Here is a 17,966-nt window from a genome sequence, read left to right on the forward strand (position 1 = left end):
CATATGACCAGACATAGTTTAATAGAATTCTATTATTGATAACCTTGAATAAAAGGATCTAATTATAACTTATCTAGGTTTTTTCCCTTTTAGGGAAGAGATGTTATGTTTTTGTACTACTCTTGGCTATAGCTATAAAGGATGTGTCTGAACCCGCTAAAACTTTTTAAAATTCTGAGTTCAGTTCTGTAATATTAGTGAATATTACATTATAAAGATCACTTAGGAGGGGTTTGATAACATATGCTGATTTGTTTTATATGAATTGTTAAAAATATGTACAGAAATGAGGGTAGTCTCAGGCTACCTTTCCATTAATTGGGCAAGCTTGATTTTAGAGCTTTCCCTTTCATTGACTGGATGTAGGGCCTGGGAATACAAATAGATTTTAATAGTTTTACTAGGTAAAACTGCTAGAGAAAAAATTCATGTCCCAAGGAGAAAAATTAATATAGCCGAATACTTAAGTCCCTGTTGAAAAGATTTCTGAAATACTGGAATTCATTTTCCTGCCTTAGTAAGGCATTTTTAAAATTTAGTTTAGATGGCTTAAACCATTTAAAGAAGCTGTCTTCATTCTAAATATCAATTGTCAATATCAATTTTCACTGTTGAGAACTGTCCTCAACATTGGTTTATCTATACTAAAGGAAATATACTAAGTATACTAAGGAATTTAGTCTATACTAAATTCCTATTCTTTTTAAAATTTACCTGTTTTCCCTAGCCTCCTTCCTGCCCTTTAAATCTGAATAACCAGAAACCATATATTTATTTCTATGTTTTATGTATAATGATATATGAAGTTAGTGAATTCTGTATGCAAGACAAAAAGATGGTTTTTATTTACTTTTGATTACAAAAAAATGGTTACATGAATAAAATAACAATTTCCTTTAAGAGAGGGATTGCTGAATGATTAAACTCTCAAGGAAAAAAGAGTGAATTCTTCCTTTTAATAAAGGTGACCTAGGTCCTGAGGAAGTTAGGAAAAAAGAAAAACTCACATTATACTTGTTAAATTTGTTTTCCAATGTGATTATTAAGTTGTTGTATTTATTTTTTGTTATAGACAAAGCAAACTCAAAAACTAGCCTAAAAAAGAATTCCTATGCATTATTAAAAGTGATAGTAATAAAATATGTATTGGTGGTGCAGAAGAATCCCACAAGCACTCAAGATTGACATAACCTTTAACAAAGTGGAAAAACTTTTATTAGAACTGCCAATTCTAGGTTCAAATTTATGTCAAAGCACTTTATGGTACCATAATTAGTACAACTAAATTATTTTTTAGCTTTAAATGTCATTTTTCACTAAATGATTTTAAATGAGACATCTGAGAGTTACTTGAGGCAAATTTAGATATCTGTACAAGTTTAGATATCTTTGATTTTAATAAACTCCCTATTTCCTAATTGTGTGTCTCTTTCACATGCTTTTTAGAATCATTTATTCCATAACATGTTTCCAAATTCTATCTACTAATTTTTAAACTTCAAAAATAATCTCCCTGTTCAATTACAAGGTTCTAAAGACAGTAAAATACCTTGTAATTTCAGTAACATTTTTCTTTTTCTTGAGCAAAGTATTTCAAAATGTTTGCCTAATCCTCATGATGTTCTTTTAAATTATCCTTCTTAAAAGGTGGGAAAACTGAAGCATTGTAAAGTTAGGTTCTGACCCAAGGTCAGAGTAACCAAGGTGAAAAATCTGGGTGTTTCAACTGCTGTTCCAGTGTACGTCTATTATTCGTATCACCTTGAATAAAATATGGCATTTAAAAATTTATGATGTCATAATGCTGAGTCTCTACTGAGCAGGGCTGCATAATGTTAAATTTTAAAAAGAAAAATTACAAGCCCAGCTTTAAATAATAAAGGGATTAAGTACAGAATATATATTTTTTAAGATCATCGATGCCATTTTGTCCAATAAATTGCCTTACTAACAGTGTTGTCTTAAGACAGTGCTGATTAGAAAAAGTGTACAAAGAATGCTCTAAAGACCCTTGGGACACAATGTACCTTAAGTTGGCACTAAGCGCTACCACAATAAAAGTCATACATATTGCGTGTTGACATACACTGAGAAGGGTGACAAGAGTTTTTAATAATGTATTTTAGAAAATTGTTCATTTTTTGCTTAAATTTATCAGAATACAAGACCTATAAAGCAAGACAAGGAAGCATTGAGCACTGAGTCTTTTCATGCCCAGTATCCAACAGTCAGGGCTATGTTTTCCTCTTGTTCATGATGGCATTGGCTTTTCAGATGGTGCCAATCCTGTGATGAGGCACTTGAAGAGTTTGAAGGTTAGGGCATGTGAAATATGGAGCTGGAAGGAAGCATGCTGCTATTCCATTGGAAGCAAAAGGGAGTGTAGGTCCATAGAATACTTCTTCTTTGCCTTCTCTGCTTACATCCAGTACCTTCAAAAGAGGAAGAGAAGAAGTCTGTACATCAAGATGACTGCCCAAAATCAAGCAATGTATACATAAAAGAAATTCTGGACTTAGTTATGCTACCATCACCATATTTGAGGAATTCTTTTTCTTGCTTGGATGATACCAGAGATATTTATTAAGCTCCTACTAAATGCTACACTATGTTAGTATGTTTCTGGATGTACATATATACATACATGTATTATTTATAAGCATTTAATCTTCAGAACAATTAGAGGTAGGTAGCATTATCTTCATGTAAGAAAACTGCCTTAGACAAGTTAAATAACTTGCCCAAACTAGTTAGTAGGTGGTCTGTCATCATGTTGGCTTAAACATCCTCACCTGTGAAATGAAGCAAACAAGACCTTGTAGCTTTGTTGTGAAAACTGATGACATCTAGCTCAGTGTCTGGCAGGTAGTGGAATATAACACAGCTTAGTAGCAAGTTCAAAATTAGTTCAGTTGATTCTGGAAGTTTTTCCCCAGTTCTTTCCTGTTCATGCTGGAGTTCTAATTTTTTTTTTTTTTTTTTTTTTTTTTTTTTTTTTTTTTTTTTTTTTTTTTTGAGACAGGGTCTTGCTCTGTCACCTAGGCTGGAGTGCAGTGATGCTCACTGTAGTCTTGATCTCCTGGGCTCAAACAGTCCTCCTGCCTCACCCTCCTGAGTAGCCAGGACCAAAGGTGCACACCACCACGCCTAGCTAATTTGTAAATTTTCTGTAGTGATGGTTTCTCACCATGTTGCGCAGGCTGGTCTCAAACTCCTGGGCTCAAGCGATCCTTCCACCTCAACCTCCCGAAGTGCTGGGATTATAAGTGTAAGCCACTGCGCCTGGCCTCTCTCTTCTTATATAGCACAGCTTCCTTGTTAGTCAGTGCCTGCTATCTCCTAACTGAACCTGGCTGAATCTTCGAAGTAGGAAAATTCTTTCTTCAGGAAAGCTGCTCTCACCCAATTTGTCAAACCTATTCGGCTCTTTGAAGTCTGCAGTTATCTTAATCCCTCTTCATTTGACTTTTCTCTATTTAAACATTTGCCCCCCTTGGAATTAGTGTTTTAAAAAAATGAAAGTTTGTCATTGACATTGTCATATTGCAATCCACCTTGGGTCCCTTTTCCTTCATCTGCATCCTGTACGTAGGTGTTTCCCAATATTTCAATCACAGACCTCTTAGTATCCTTCTTTAATGATCTAGTCCACCCTCATGCCTTCATCTATCACCTGTGTGGAAAAATCTTAAGAAGACTTTAACTGCAATAGACTGGGCGCGGTAGCTCACATCTGTAAGCCCAGCACCTTGGGAGGCCGAGGCGGTTGGATCACGAGCCCAGGAGATCGAGACCATCCTAGCTAACACGGTGAAACCCCGTCTCTACTAAAAATAAAAAAAATTAGCCAGACGTGGTGGCAGGCACCTGTAGTCCCAGCTACCCTGGAGGCTGAGGCAGGAGAATGGCTTGAACCTGGGAGGCAGAGCTTACAGTGAGCCAAGATCGCGCCACTGCACTCCAGCCTGGGCGACAGAGCGATACTCCATCTCAAAAAAAAAAAAAAAGACTTTAACTGCAATGACGCATTATTTTACAGGAAATGGGCCCTTGAAATTTGGGAATCCATGTTCACAAAGGAGGAAATTACTAAGTCCTAGAACAAAAGAAAGAACAAACTTAAATGGAGATTAGATGTCCCAATCTCTTTATTGAACAATATACCCTGTCACTACTAATTTAAAATAACTCATATACTAAATACAAACGTTTTCTCTGTTCTCTTGTTAATTGACGTACTTTCTTTCAGTGTCACATTTACAGTTGTTTTGACTAGGTAAGGCAAGACTCCATTTATTTTCAAAATTTTCTTGATTATTCTTACACATTTACTTTCCTAGAGAAACTTTCAACATCAGTTTGACTACTTTGCCCCATGAGAAAAGGGAAAACCCCGGTGGGATTTTGGCTAGTATTTCATTAGATACAGAAAGTAAATCAGAGGTCCTTTAGTATTTACCACAACTCTATAAGTATTGTCTTCAATTTACAGAGAAGAAAATTGACACCAGAAAAAATTAAATGACTTTCTCAGGGTCACACGGCAAGGGGTGGAGCCAGTATTTGAGCTCAAGATGCAACCCAGAAAGAGCAAGGATTTTGTGCTCTCCCTTCTGACTGAAAACATTTTTAGAAGGCAAAATACTAATGAGATAATCATCCAGAGAGCTTTTGTCTGGTTTCCTGGGCCAACAGAGACTGCATATGCTAAGCAGATGTAATGTATTTAATCTGAGAAGGGAAAAGGAAGCATTGGCAGTTTTTCTCCAAAACACTCCCCTGTAAACTGGCTGAAAGAAGGCGTTTGAGAGAATGTGGTGCCAAGCTGGCACTGTATCCTCCAGCCAAAAAGAAATAATAGTAAATGAAGAGAACAGTAGAGGTGATCTAGAAACATAGACTAATCACTTGCACAGTTAGGCAGCTGCTCCTTTATGTGCCACTTGTCATCCATGGCACGCAAGATTAGAGTCAAACCTCTGTGACAGACATTAGTTTACACACCCACTAAATAAGAACACCTTCACTTTCGTCAGTAATCTATTTCCACTATTTTCCATGAGTGTTTATTACTAACAAGTCCAAATCTCAATCTAAGAGTATCTCTGCTTTTCTCTTGTTTGGGTTGTCCTTCTGATGGATAAATAGTCTGAGCTAAATCAGAGTAGTAGCAGGAAATAAAGTATGCTTTTTCAACATTGGACATGATTCATCCCACTGTGGTTGAATCCTACAAATCACAGTTAAATGAGCTTGGATTAGGGTCCAGAAGGGACAGTTCAATGAGAAATTATCAGCTGGTACTTGTGAGGGCAAAAAACAATTAGTACTTCCAAATGTTAATAGAACAATCTCAGAACTATTTAAGTATGACTTCCATTAATCAGCCATGCTCTTGGATTAATGATTTGTGGATTAATCTTAGATCAAACATATAGATTTGTGATTGATGACACAAAAAATTTAAACCTTTATATTTTTAGTATGCATATGATTTTCCCCACCATGCTTCTGTCCTTCTCAACCCACTGACATACTTAGGAATTTCCACTGTTAAGCATTTTCTCATAAATACTATTCCAGTCTCCCATCATCTTGCCTCTGTTGGATGTTCTTTAAGTGGTAAAGAAGTGGCCTACTTTTGAACATGTAGCTATTCTCTCCAACCATCAATTTATTACTGTGAATGTATTGAAACAAATTGTTCTGTAGTCATCCATAACATAAAAAAAAAAAAAAAATTAAGCTTTAGTTCAGAATGAATGATAATATAGCCTGTAACCAGCTGTCATTAACTAAAATGCAAGATACATGTGACTATCCTTGAATACCTCTATTTCAAACATCTCTTTAAGTGATAATCCATATGCTTATAGGGATACTTGTTACCTATTAATAGTAAAGGCTCCTAAAATTAACAAATGGGCCAGGTGCAGTGGCTCACACCTGTAATCCCAGCACTTTGGGAGGCCGAGGTGAGTGGATCACAAGGTCAGGAGTTTGAGACCAGCCTGGCCAGCATGGTGAAACCCTGTCTCCACTAAAAAATACAAAAAATTAGCTGGGCATGGTGGCGCACGCCTGAAATCCCAGTTAGTCAGGAGGCTGAAGCAGGAGAATGACTTGAACCTAGGAGGCAGAAGTTGCAGTGAGCCAAGATCACGCCACTGCACTCCAACCTGGGCGACAGAGTAACACACTGTCAGGGGAAAAAAAAAATTAACAAATTTGTCTGTGCTTTGTCGGACCAGTGTGCCAGCCAAAGGAATAAACAGCCTTTGCCAAAGGATTGATTCTGTTCATCAAAATGGCTACTGGAACACAGAAATACCCATCATGCTGACTTTTATTTAAAAGCAAATATATTAGAATATATTATTGTACAATCTCAGAGGTGAAACTTGTTCCACTAATACAGGTATTGATTTAAAAAAATAATTGAATCCCCTTTGAGAATCACCATAATCCTGAGGATACTCTCAAACATCCTCAGTGGTTTAAAATACCCACTTGTATAACTCTTCATTTCTTGTGGATGGATTTGTTTGAAAACAGTCAAATGTCATTAGCAATTAATTAGTGTATATGATTAGTGATCATTCTACAGAAAAATTCTTTGGTGACAAAAAACAAATGATGTGACTACGAAGTTTTTTTATTTAAGTTTCTATGTCTTACAAGCTAACATTCAAGACTGCTAAGAAAATATGAGATGTGGAAAAAAATGCACTGTGGCAGCACTCTGGTCTCCTAAACTTGATGTGTACAGCATTTTCTTTATTTCCGCATTATGTTATGATTTCCATTCATCTTCTATTCCTTGAGCTAATCTGATACTAAAATTAGTAGACATATGCTCATAAATGTATTTAAAATTTACAATTTTATTTCATGATAAACCCAAACTTACTTCCATTGTGCAAGTGATCAAATGAGGGTCCCAAAGTCACTTAAAAAACAGCATTCCAGCACCATAGAGAACTGTTGCCCAGTTCTAAGTTCTACCAATTCTGAAAAGTAAAAACTAAAAAGAAACCTAAAAGACTATGAAAGACTACCAAATACATGCTTGGATGAAGACTAGAAGCACTCTTTGGAGAAAAGTTTGCTCATTTGTTGTTATTCGAAAGGACGAAGCTCTAGTCTAAGGCAGCTTTCCATTAACTAACTAAAACCAGTACAAGGCAGCCTTCAGTGAACTCCCTTGAAGACTTATGTGGTTCTTCGTGTGTGTGGCTTTGATAATTATTTTCTCCTGTATTATCATTTCCCAGTTTATTAATTTTCTCTCATCTTTATCATCTCTCCCCTTCTACTTTCTTTGGGATTACTTTTTGGTTCATTTTCTAACTTACGAAGCTATATCTCACAAGCTTTGCTGTGTATTGTTTTTATTATCACAGTTCTGGGAAATTTCTTGAGTTCCATTATGATTTCTTCTTTAACCTATAAGTTATATAGCAATGTGTTTTATTAATTCCAGTTATGTAGGGTTGTTAAGTTCTAACTTAATTACATTGTATTAGAGATACATAATACTATACAATACTTAATTTTTTTAACTAAAGTTTTTCTTAACCCTAACCCTAGTACATGACTGTTTTTGTAAATGTTCCATGTATGCTAAGAAAAATATATTCTTTCCAACTGCTCAATCAGAACTCATATCCATTCAGACAAGCTTGTTAATTATATTTTCCTTATCTACCTTACCCTTGCCGACTTTTTTTAACTTCATCTATATGAATAATAGAAGTACTTTAAATTTCCCAGACAAACCTCTGTCAAGACAAATCAAGAGAAGAAGAGACAATATTATGAATGTAAAGGGAGATATAACTAAGGACAACACAACAACTATATGCTAGCAATTTTGAAAACTTAGACAACATGGAAGTTTCTTGAAAATATATGTACCTTATGAGATGTGACTGATAAAGAAAGAAAAAGGTTGAACAGTTCTGCAACTATTAAAGATATTGATGCAGTTGTTAAAAATCTTCCCATAAAGATGAGATTAGATAATAAAAGTAGTTATAAGGATATACTTTTCTGGAGGTCAGGAAGAAAGGTCAGGGCTAATACATGTCAATATTTTATCAGAGAACATGTAAAATAGAAAACTGTGGTAATAACAGTAAAATAATAATAGGAATAAGACTATGAATGTGTCTATCAACAAGGGCTATTGCTCTTCTGAAAGGCCCAGCTGGCAACTTGCCCAGCCTGGGCTGCTCATACGCTGATGCACCAGGGCTATTCTTTGGAACAGAGGCTGTCCCTATCAGGGACTTGAATGAACTGTATGAGAATGAATGAAGTGTAATATAGAAAATAAGGCAATGGTGTGGAAAGGAAGTATTTGTATAACTTGGGGGATGTGAAGGAACTATTGCCAAAGATTTTTAGAAGTGTTTGGTTTATGAGAAAGGGAAAGCTATCCCAGTTTCCCAGTTTCCAAAACATATTACATATATTTTTCAAAGCTCATCCCCATTTCTATTTTTAATAGGGCTCAATAATTTATTTAGGCATCACTTTTAGGATACAGGATGAAGTTTAGTGGCTGAACTAGTTGCACACAAAAAGGAGACGTTAAGCCTCTTTCTAAATATAAATATCTCTTTCTTCAGTAGCAGCATTGCAAAATGTAACCTCACTGAACCACCTGAACAAACTTCAAAAGGAACTTCAACCACTCACCTGGATACAAGCCAGAGGCTCATTTGTCCAAATTGAATATCCACCAACTAAATATATTCTCCCATTATGGACAGCAACTCCAGATTCATTTTGGCCTAAAGTAAAGAGAATTGAATAAAAAGAAAAAAAAATCCTTTTCTTACATATTTTAATTAACCCTTTTGCCACTGAGGGATACAATTTTTCCCTGTGGCACATTTGTATACTCCATGGGATTTTTGCAACAACTAATCACTGCCTCCCAGTACTCAGAAAAATTAAGCACTATTTCTCAGAGAATGAATCTGTGTCAGGTCAGAACCAGGCCAAAACACTTATTAGCCAGCCAAGTTAGTAAATACAGCATTAAATACAGCAATAGTAAGCCATGTAGAACTGAATTCTATACTATGTCATATGCCATTAATTTACAGTGGTGGAAATAAGGTATATTATAAAAATGCAAACACCTTTTCTAGTACCCGCAAATGCTTTTTAGGCAAGTGCTTACATTTGTAAAGTAACAGCTGCAACTCCAAGAAGCCAATAAAGCAGAGCCATGCCCCTAGCATGCCCCAAATGAAGACAAACGGCAGAAAAGATTGATCAAGTTGCTATCCTACCTTTCTTTACATACCCAACATTTTAAAGATTATATTAAAGTTCCTGAGCTGGGATCAGCCTGGATAATCCCCAGATACTGGCACGCCAAAATGATGAAAGGTTTCCCCTCCCATTTCAAAAAGAAGACAGAATAACTCACTACCACATATTCTTCCCTGGAGGCCATCAGAGAGTGAAAGAGTCTCTTTTTATTGATGGGCTGACACAGGATTGACTGGGGCAATAAATAAGCTGGATCTTACAGCAGGCAGAATCACAGATCCAGAATCGAAGGCCCGAGTTTCTAAGTCCTTGTCCAGGGGGCCTCAAAAATCATTTTGCAAAAACAGGAGCTCAATACAAGCGTCTAAACCTCTGGTTAGATTCCCAGTGTTGCCTCCCCCAGCAGCAGCTGCAAGGGATTGAGTGCCCACTCAGCATACTAAAATGTCTCAACCCAACCTACCATTTTCAGTTTGTGATTTTTCCTATTATTTGAGCAGACCTGGAAGGGATCTGATCACTTACATATGTTAACAATGCAAGCTGACAAGGGGGAAAAAGTTATTAACTCCATAAAGAAACATGAGGGGTAAGTTGTTCACCATGTTACCTTCATCCTTTTTTGGGATGAGAATGGTCCATACCTAATGTTGCCCTGTGGTAAATGCTTGGATGGGTATTTGTGGCCAGAAATGCAGCTAAACTCCTGTGCACAGAACTACTTAAGGGTTTCATTTCTAGGAGAATACTCCCAGAAACAGTATTTGACAGTGACAAATAATGAAGACCATGCTCCTCCTGAACTCACAAGAAATAAGACTAAAAGCAGTGAGAAGTAACAGTAAATTCCTTCTGTAAAGAGTTATTAAATCTTTCAGTGTCTGGTTCCTCCTATTTGTATCAGAGTTCCATGTTAATACTGACAGATGATAATGGACTTGACATGCCTCTGAGCCATATGAGGATGTACATAATGGTAGTAATATAGGCCCTGAGAAACCAGATGCTCAGCTACCTAAATGAGTCCAGTTCTGTTAGAACATAAATGATACACATCTTTCTGGTTAATACATGCAAGTTCTTCTACAACTATGCACTTAATATTTAGTGATGCCCTAAAGATGTCTATGAAACATGTTTGGTGACTTGTTGAATCTACTTTTCCTGATTTACTTAATCAAAGGTACTTGCCAGTCAACAGGTTGAAACTGCAACGGGTCCACTGGTCAGTGTCTATGTTGTAAGAATCTATATGGCGCACAAGGATCCGGTCATTGTTGTAGTCTAGGTCATTGCCTCCAAGAACATAAAGCTTCCTTTGTACAGCAGCCATGGAATGGTAGACCCTTCTCTGCAGCATGGGGCTACGGCTTATCCACTTATTCTGAAAAAATAAATTTAAGTGCATTCTGTTAGTAGGAGACCTCTATGTCAGAAAACAGTAATGAGTGCCTCATAAGTAGTGGGAACCCTAATGTTTATCAAACATTCTGTTTGAATGTTGTTTATATATGTTGAAAGGTATGTGCTTCTTACATGAGAACAAGTACAAAAGAGTCACATATTCCAATTGTTTTTTGCGATTTACACATGGCATCTCTTCCAGTTTGCATTGCATTTTATAGTGCATTTTGAATTATATAAGGGGAACATTGAAATTTTCATGATGTTTATCTCACCCAATTCAGAGAATTTATTCATGCAAATACATTAAGCGTGAAAGCACATGGCTAGGTATACTGTATACAGTGGTGCAATGATTAAGAAAACAGTCTCTGGATCTAGACTGCCTGGGTTTATAACTTGTATGTGATCTTAAGCAATTTACTTAATATCTCTGTGCCAGTTTTCTCATCTGTAAAAATAATAATGCCTACCTGATAAGCCTATCGTGAAGGTTAAATGAGCTAATACACATAAAGCACTTAGAAAAATGCACATGAAAAATGTTCAATACATACTCATTTTTTCAAAATGATGTGATGATAATCATTGGGTACCTTAGGCCCCTAGATAAGATAGGGTAATGGCTTTGCTGTTCTTTCCAAAATTAACCTCCTGAGATCAGTGAAAGAGCTAAGATTTTGTTCAGCAACAAACCACCCACACTTCCTTTAATCAGCCTCCTTTAATATATTAACAGTCACATCTTTTGCCAAATTGGGAAAGGTTATTTCTAGGCACACATTTATTTGTTTTGGTGGAAGACTAAGTTTTGTTCTGTTTTGTTTTGTTTTTGAGACAGAGTCTCACTCTATTGCCCAGGCTGGAGTGCAGTGACATGATCTCGGCTCACTGCAACCTCCGCCTCCCAGGTTCAAACCCATTCTCCTGCCTCAGGCTCCCAGGTATTACAGGCATGTGCCACCACACCTGGCTGATTTTTGTATTTTTAGTAGAGATGTGGTTTCACCATGTTGGTCATGCTGGTCACGAATTCCTGACCTCATGATCCACCAGGCTCAGCCTCCCAAAGTGCTGGGATTATAGGCGTGAACCACCATGCCCCACTGGAAAACTAAGTTTTATATGATAACTTTAGGGAATGGTGAAACCTCCAACATTTGGTTCTGGTTCACCCTCAGTAATGAGAAGAGTATGCCCAACTTTTCTTAAAATAAGGCTCTCATTGTAAAATTAAATGAAGAACAAATATGACTTTAATTTTACATCTCAACTAAGTAATGGACAGGTAAGTAAAGAAAGTAATGGACAGGTAAATAAACCTAACAGTTTTCTTTCTACATAAACACTAAGCATACAGGAATAACCCAGATTCCTTTTTGCCAAGAAAAATTTGGATTTTGGCCAGAAAAAAAAAAGTCATACGATGTTTTGAATACATAGAATTTCACCATTTCACAAAACTGTAAGGGAAGAAGCAAAAGACAACAACAATAAACATTTTGTATAAAAATTGGTCCACTCTAATAGGCATACAGACTAGCTCATTTCTAATTTCTCTTTTAAAGATACACTCAAGAAAAGAAGTGATTTGTACGGCTTGAAAAGCTTGCATTCATCTATTGCCCCATTCGAACATATCATAAGAATTTCCTTCCAATCAAATGTCTTCTTTAATAAAATAGTCAAGCCTGCCTTTCAGCTATTTTGCTAATATCTATAATACATTACACATGAATATATTTAACTCAAAACTCTGAGGATGCTTTTCTTAGGTGTTTTCTATGATACAACCCATTACAGTATTAGGAATCAATGTTTGCATTAGCAGTCCAGTCCCCTGCCACCAGACTATGGATGCCATCTGGTTTGCAAAGCCTGCCTGCATCCCCTGATTATATCTTCAGCTTCCTTCACTGCAGTGCCTGCCAGGTGAGCCGCCAACCACTGTAAAGGCAAAGAAACAGAGAGGCCTGGTGGGGTCATTCCTAATAAGCTAGCATGTGAATACTAATCAGTGGTGGGGAAGCAGAGGTCACCCCAGCCTGCCTGTTGGCAGGTAGCAATGTGCTCTGTGGCAGATGGCAGGCATTATCGACTCTCCACAAAGGCCTAGAAGAGAAATAAGCACCAGGGCTGAATGATAGAGTTATTGAGATTCTGAGCAAGATGCAAGCAGATGTGATGTTTGCCAGTACCCACTGTAAACAATATGCCAGCAGAATTTTTTAAAAGAGCATGTGTGTACAAACATGAAACAGAACTCATTTGAAAAATGTTAACGCCTTCTTCCTCTTTAACCACGTGTGCACCAAACTCAAGCAACTGCAATTAATGATCCCTCTTGAGACAGCTGACCCACGGACATTTGGTCTCTGAAATCTACAGCTTCTAATGACATCAGGAAACACACTTTGCAAAGAGAGAAATGCCTTCATTAAATACAGAATCAAGTAATTGCTAAAATAAAAAGATACCAAATACACTGAGTCCACTATGGACATAAATTTGGTGACCAGTCCCAACCCAGACTGCCAAAGCCAACCTGTTGTGTCATATCCCACTACCTTCAGCTGATGAATATTAAGCCTACAAATCATTTTGGAATACTGTCATAATCAAAAATATTTACATGACCAAAATCACAGAAATGGCAAAATTCAGCAGACAATTGCCAAGGTTCATACATATTTTGGTATATGGAAAAGAGAACAAAAATATTTCCTTTGGGGGAAAAATAGTAATTGGGTGTACATGAAAAGTGGACAAAAGAAGGTACAGGCACCATCCAAATGCATATTCAACCCCCGGCTGTTAGACGAAAACTCTTCAGATACTTCCCATCTCTCAAACTCTTCATATACTTCTTTAGAGTTGTCCTAGATACTGTTTTAGGTCATTTGGGCTATATTAAGTGAATACTTGTGTTTTAGAATAAACCATAAGCATGATTCCCTCCTAGAATGGCAGCCCCTTCCAGAAGGACATTGCAATAGGACAGTTAAAATCATTTCTATATTATGCAAAACTCTGAAAGGGTGATGTGTTGTGTATAGCACAAAACTAGAGGAGCTGAAATTTTTTGAGTAACAAAACAAAAAAATGAACCAAAAAGCAGTTTAATCAGATGCTTCCTTTTCTCTATATAAGCTTAAGATGCATATCTGTGTGTATAGACTTGGCATTCAATTACTAATTACTCTGGAATCTTTTAAAATTCATTTTAATTAAAATATTGACGTGTTCTTATATGATACTTACCTGGTTAGGTTCATACACCATTAGCCTGTTCTGATATTGTGCCGTGTTAGTTACTCCACCTGTAATGGATTAACATGTGTTAGAGCTTTTCATGAATAAGAAATAGGATATTCCAACATAAGAATGAGATACAATTAAAGGAAAATGAGCTACTGCCGAGGATCTGTTTGTATACCCTCATGGTGAGCCCATGACATAATTAAGAAGCTTATTGTTGAAGCAGTTTCATTTTCAAGAAACATTTCAGAAGCAATCCAGTTAAGAGCAAGCAACAAGTATGCTGACATTACCAAGAGGACCCCAATTCTGACAAGCTGTTCTGCATGGCCAGAATGAGGGACAAAGTATTAGGGAGTGAGAGTGAACATAGTACACACAGACAAATCTCTATACAATTTATGCCAGGGACATAGTTAAATGGAAAATTCTTGTCCTTCACTAAATTGTCCATTTTAAAGCTCGGACCTCTGTACTCTAACACAGTGATATCTTGATATCTCTTGATATTACTTATCAAAAAAAGATCTAAAGCCAGTGCTGTACAATAGAATATAATAAGAGCCACATATGCAAGTCACATATGCAATGATAAATTTTCCAGTAGCCACATAAAAAGTAAAAAGAAACAGTGAAATTAAATTTAATAAATTGTATGTACCCCAATATAGCCACAATTATCATTTCAACATGAAATCAACAAAAACTTATTAAGATTTTTCATATATTTCATATTCTTTTTTTCATAGTAAGTCTTCAAAAGCCAGTGTATATTTGACACAACGCATCTCAATACAGATTAGCCATGTTTCAAGGATTCAATAAGCCACATGTGGCTAATGGCTACCACATTGGGCAGCACAAATCTAGGGCTCTTCAGTGCAATTGCTATTGTCATCAACCCTTTTGAAGCCCTCTTGACAACTGCTAAGATCTAAGAGACTTGAGACCCACCTAATCAAGAACCACTAAAAAAATCATCACACTTCCAGCTAAGTTTCTCTTATTTGTCCTCATACTTCTTTTCATACTTGTAGTGTATACTGAGCCCTGTAAAACCCAGAAGTTACACATTTTGCTTTAAGGTTTACCATTAAGTGGAAAAACTCTAAAAAAAATACGTAAAACAGCATAATAAGAAAATATCACCAGTAGATATTAAATGTTAGATAATAAAATATCAAGGATATGGGACCAAAGAAATCTATCTTTAGAAATACTGCCTTACACATAGTTCTAGGCACTGGTGTAAAATGAATAAAACTCTTATTTTAATAAGTATCACAAAGAAGCACCTAATTTTTCAATAAAGATATAAAATTAAGCCAAACTAAAAATAGTTTCTTACTGGAATTTTTTGAATTTAAAAAACATATACTGTAAAAATACTGACCAAGATGGCCTTAACATTCCCCTAGCTTGACTAAACTTAAAAAGGCTGCTTCCTGACTCTAGGCCCCTTGACCTCCCTTTTCTTAGATTACTTACTTTAGAAAACTTGTAATCATAATTTCTTTCTCTCCCTCTTTCAGATGTAAATCATTTTAAAAGCTGCTTGCCAATTTTACAACCCAATAATATCTTCCTTAAGGTCCAGAGAGCCATTCCTTTGAAATGTAATCATCAAGGATAGTCCCCTATATCCCAGCCTCTGTGGGAAGGTAGGACGGTAACTTTTTTTTTTTTTTTTTAAACAGTCTCGCTCTTGTTGCCCAGGCTGGAGTGCAATGGCGCAACCTCGGCTCACTGCAACCTCAGTCTCCCAAGGACCCTAACTTTGATAGGCACCAATTGGCACCAAACACAGATGGCCTAATCACAGAGACCAAAATTTTCAACTCAGAAATAACTGCATGGGTACAACATATCCATTAATCAAGCTCCCCCAAAGTGTTCTTCAGTACTTTTCTACTAAATCACCCCAGTGCTTAGAAACCCTCCTCTTAAAAACTTCGCTTAATAGAATTGATTTCAAACTGTATTCTGATCACTCTCTCCTATTGCAATAGTCTTGAATAAAGTCTTCTTTCTCTGTTTAACCTTATCTGGTGCAGTTTTGGTTTGACAGTTCAAATACTTTGAATAGGAAACCACCATCAACTACATGGCTAGGAGTCAAGTCAATGAGAATCCAGAGGATTAGTGTCTAATCCTTAACTGAGCTGGAATAATCAATCAAAACTAATGGATACATAAAGTAGAAGGAACCTATCCAGGACAATCATTACTCTCTCACTCAACCCCAGGAAGGAGATTATATCTTTCATATAATTGGCTTTGGCTATTATTAACTAGTGGACTATTTCTAAAATTCTCTCAGAAGCTTGAAGATTTAAGATTTTAAAGATCAACAAAAGCTTTGTCTGCAGAGAAATCCACAAAGAACACGGACATGAGCTTCCTGCCCTCAAAGAAAGTCTTCTCTGGATTTCTCATCGAACATCTCATTTTAAAAATGAAATCAGAGGAAAAGAAAACACACTTAAGAAAGCTGAGGCTGAAATGCCTATATAGTCAGGATGTGTGTCAAAATATAGAGTTGTGTTTGCTTTTACTCCCAACCTTCCCTTTCTTGTGTGATTAAAAACAGAATGTTCAATAATTCTTTCTCAGCATAACCACACAAGAATAATTTAATCTCTTGAGACTTCACAAGTCTTCAGGGTTAAAATAATTGCTAGTGCTTTTGATCTGGGCCATAACCACCAGATTAATGTCCAGCTTGCCTACAATCACTTCTCTAACTGAAAGGGAACAGAGGGCAAAGCTCCACCCATCATTTAAAGACTTCAAAAGTTTCTCTACTTGTTTTAGAAATATGGGATAGAATTAATATCTACTGCAGTAAACTATCTGTTTTATGACACTATTTGAAAATACTTACACTACTCTATGTATCAGACTCTGCCCATTATAGATTAAACATACAAGCAATGGATTAGAATGTAGCTATTACATCCCCTCTCCCAAGCAGGGCATACAATTTATCTCCATGCTTTTCAGAAGTATTATTTACTATCTTCCACAAATGCATCTATAATACATTTTCTTCTTAATCTGCACTCAGTAATTAGATTCTTTACCCTTACATACAAATTTTCACTCACATGACAATGTTTAGAAATGAGATATTAAGTTACTAGTTGGGAGTAAAAATTAAAGTCCCAGTTATGTGATATTAATAGATTCCCTCTAGAATGTTAAACTACAGGAGGTGCCTAACAAACCTAGTGCTGCAACTTTTGCCAAGTCAGGATTGCAAAGAAAAACCTTGGAAACTGGTTCTATTGCTTTCCCCTTTGAAATAATTTACAAATGAGCATATAAATAAAAACCATTTTTCTCTCAATACTAAAATACATTTTAAAAAAGCATCCAAGTTTGCAGCCTACATTTCTTTAGCAGTGTTACTCATTTGCAGGGCTTTATCATTACATTCCCTTCACATAACACTCTTCACTTTTAGATTAATCTGCTGAAATGAGATGCTAAGGATTTGCATACAGATTTGACTATACAAAAATAGATATGGAATTAATAACAGTCTCTATATGTTTTAATTTCTCCTAGACTGGAGTACCCTTGCCTGCAGCAGTATTCCTGGCTTTGAAAGTCATCAAGCTGATTTGTCTGCTCTGGGTTACGATGCCACATGCTGCTATACTGTCCCCTGCAATCAAAGCACTTGCAAAGATAGATTCCATGCCTTCCTCTATCGAGTATATTTTATAGATTGGCAGTTTTGATCTCCCTCCCCCACCCCAGGGGGGATAATCTGCATCTTAACAGCTTTCTATAGATACATCTGTCATTAAATATGCCATCTCATATCAGCATCCATTTTTAAAACCAAGTTTTCTCTAACTTTGAAGTGCCACAGTGAAAGTTAAGACTTTTCAGCCAAAATTGAAAATGAGCAACCCTGTCTTATACTTTTGAACTGTGACTTAAAGATATACTGCAGGTTCCCCCAAAGTCAAATAAGTCTTTAAAAACTGCCAGAAGGAATGAAAAGT

General features: G+C 36.4%; 1 protein-coding gene across 5 annotated transcripts in view; it reads right to left on the bottom strand.

Moving 5' to 3' along the window:
* Positions 1–821: 821 nt before the first annotated feature.
* Positions 822–17,966, bottom strand: part of KLHL32 (kelch like family member 32) — a 250,044-nt gene continuing 232,899 nt past the window's right edge. For all 5 annotated transcript variants that reach the window (XR_004056958.1, XM_030929461.1, XM_030929463.1 and 2 more), the window contains 4 exons: positions 13,954–14,012; positions 10,480–10,672; positions 8,704–8,798; positions 822–2,432 (listed from right to left, as the gene is read on the bottom strand). Coding sequence is in view for 4 of the 5 variants with exons in the window: in XM_030929461.1 (XP_030785321.1) it covers positions 2,271–2,432; positions 8,704–8,798; positions 10,480–10,672; positions 13,954–14,012 (509 nt within the window). In the remaining variant the exon portion in view is untranslated. The remainder of the gene's footprint in view (positions 2,433–8,703; positions 8,799–10,479; positions 10,673–13,953; positions 14,013–17,966) is intronic.

The sequence above is a fragment of the Rhinopithecus roxellana genome, chromosome 4 (genome assembly GCF_007565055.1).
Source record: "Rhinopithecus roxellana isolate Shanxi Qingling chromosome 4, ASM756505v1, whole genome shotgun sequence".
NCBI lineage: Eukaryota > Metazoa > Chordata > Mammalia > Primates > Cercopithecidae > Rhinopithecus > Rhinopithecus roxellana.